We start from the raw sequence: 1,788 nt of genomic DNA, 5'->3' as shown, positions 1-1,788 counted from the left end.
GTAGAGCGCCTTTTGTATTGGTGAGTTATTTTGATGGATCGGTCAATATTCGATATTTAACTTTATCACTAATATCGGCCGATACCGATACCATGCCGATAATATCGTGCATCCTTAGTTTAAAATGTAGCTGAAACGTTGAGAAACCCACCCAGGCAGAAGAACTGGCTAAAATGTTAAGATTGTTCTACAGATGACCACTCGAGGGTGAAGCTGAAAGCTGACGTCAACCCGTCTCGCTCCGACTACATCAACGCCAGCACCATTGTGAGTCTGTTCTCCTCAGATGGTTACCATAGCAACAAGAAGACAAAAGTTTAGCTTGCATATGCTGAAAACCCAAAAAATCTGTAAGAAAAGACGTACTCTGAGGCGCTGTTCACCAAAATAAAAGCCTCTGTCTGCAGATTGAGCACGACCCCCGGATGCCGGCCTACATTGCCACCCAGGGACCGCTGTCCCACACCATCTCTGACTTCTGGCAGGTCAGTCAGTCCCCGTTCCAGCTGGACGAGTGCGTTTGTTTGTTGGTGTTTACCTTGTTGTTGGTGTGTAGATGGTGTGGGAGAACGGCTGCACCGTCATCGTGATGTTGACCGCCCTGGTGGAGGACGGAGTGAAACAGTGCGACCGCTACTGGCCTGATGAAGGCTCGTCCCTCTACCACATCTATGAGGTTTGTCTGTAATGATAGAATGATCCAGCCGTCTTTCTGGCTTCAGCGTTAACCAGCTGGCAAGAGAAGTCTACTCGAAATGAAATATTTATCCATTTTTTTAAAAAGAAAAAATTAGAAGAGAGAGAATATTTTACATTTAAATTAACTTGGCTGCCCAGATTTGACTCTTGAGTTTATGTTCGGGGAATCGAGCTGCAGATGTGATTATTCTATTTATTTATTTTAATTGTTTCTCAGGTGAACCTGGTGTCGGAGCACATCTGGTGCAACGACTTCCTGGTGCGCAGTTTCTACCTGAAGAACGTGCACACGCAGGAGACCCGCACGCTCACGCAGTTCCACTTCCTCAGCTGGCCTGCGCAGGGCATCCCCACCTCCACACGCCCCCTGCTGGATTTCCGCAGGTCCTGCAGCCGTGCTTTCTCGCAACATTTTAATCCTGTCTGTTGGATTCAAATAATCTGAACGTTCAGGTTCAGTTAATTCTTATTCCAGATTTAAAATAAAATGACAGCTGCTGAGCTAAAGAGACATGCCATGGATGCTAAAAATAAAAAACTACTCATGTTGAAAACAAAATGTGAGTTCACAGAACATTAGAAACAGGTTTGATAACAGGACATTTTATTAAACGAATGAGAATAAAACTGAAATGTAAAATATAAAAACTTGGTCCTCAACTGGGATTTTAAACATAGTAAAGAAACATATTTAGGTACTTTTTAAACTATATTATTTTATTGCTGTACCATGAAATGAAATGTACGACTCCCTACAAATATGATCAATTGTTAACTGGACATGTAGGGACAGATGGGACATGCAGGGACAGATGGGACACATGGAACATGTAGGGACAGATGGGACATGCAGGGACAGATGTAACATGTAGGGACAGATGGAAACAGCAACATTTAAACATAATGTTGTGTGTTATTTGCTGAAATGTGGTTTATTTGTTTGTTTTTTATAAAGAAAAACGAATTATGAAACCATGCAGAAATGGTTTGGTTTAGTGGTTTCTAAATTAAATTAGTCATTTTCTTTACACAAATTTAGACATTTTAATGATTTTTTCATTAATATATATATATATATATATATATATA

The 1,788-nt window shown here is 41.0% G+C and overlaps 1 protein-coding gene across 1 annotated transcript in view; it reads left to right on the top strand.

Moving 5' to 3' along the window:
* Positions 1 to 193: 193 nt before the first annotated feature.
* The window catches only part of LOC119429053 (receptor-type tyrosine-protein phosphatase-like N), a gene marked incomplete at its 5' end in the record, with an annotated part of 4,006 nt that continues 2,411 nt past the window's right edge, over positions 194 to 1,788 (top strand). Inside the window, 4 exon segments of the mRNA XM_037696770.1 lie at positions 194 to 267; positions 408 to 485; positions 557 to 676; positions 917 to 1,083. Coding sequence (XP_037552698.1) covers positions 194 to 267; positions 408 to 485; positions 557 to 676; positions 917 to 1,083 — 439 coding nt within the window.

Source organism: Nematolebias whitei, chromosome 23 (genome assembly GCF_014905685.2).
Source record: "Nematolebias whitei isolate Nwh7 chromosome 23, NemWhi1, whole genome shotgun sequence".
NCBI lineage: Eukaryota > Metazoa > Chordata > Actinopteri > Cyprinodontiformes > Rivulidae > Nematolebias > Nematolebias whitei.
The sequence above is the reverse complement of the archived record's forward strand: the minus strand, read 5'-3'. Positions and strand labels throughout refer to the sequence as shown.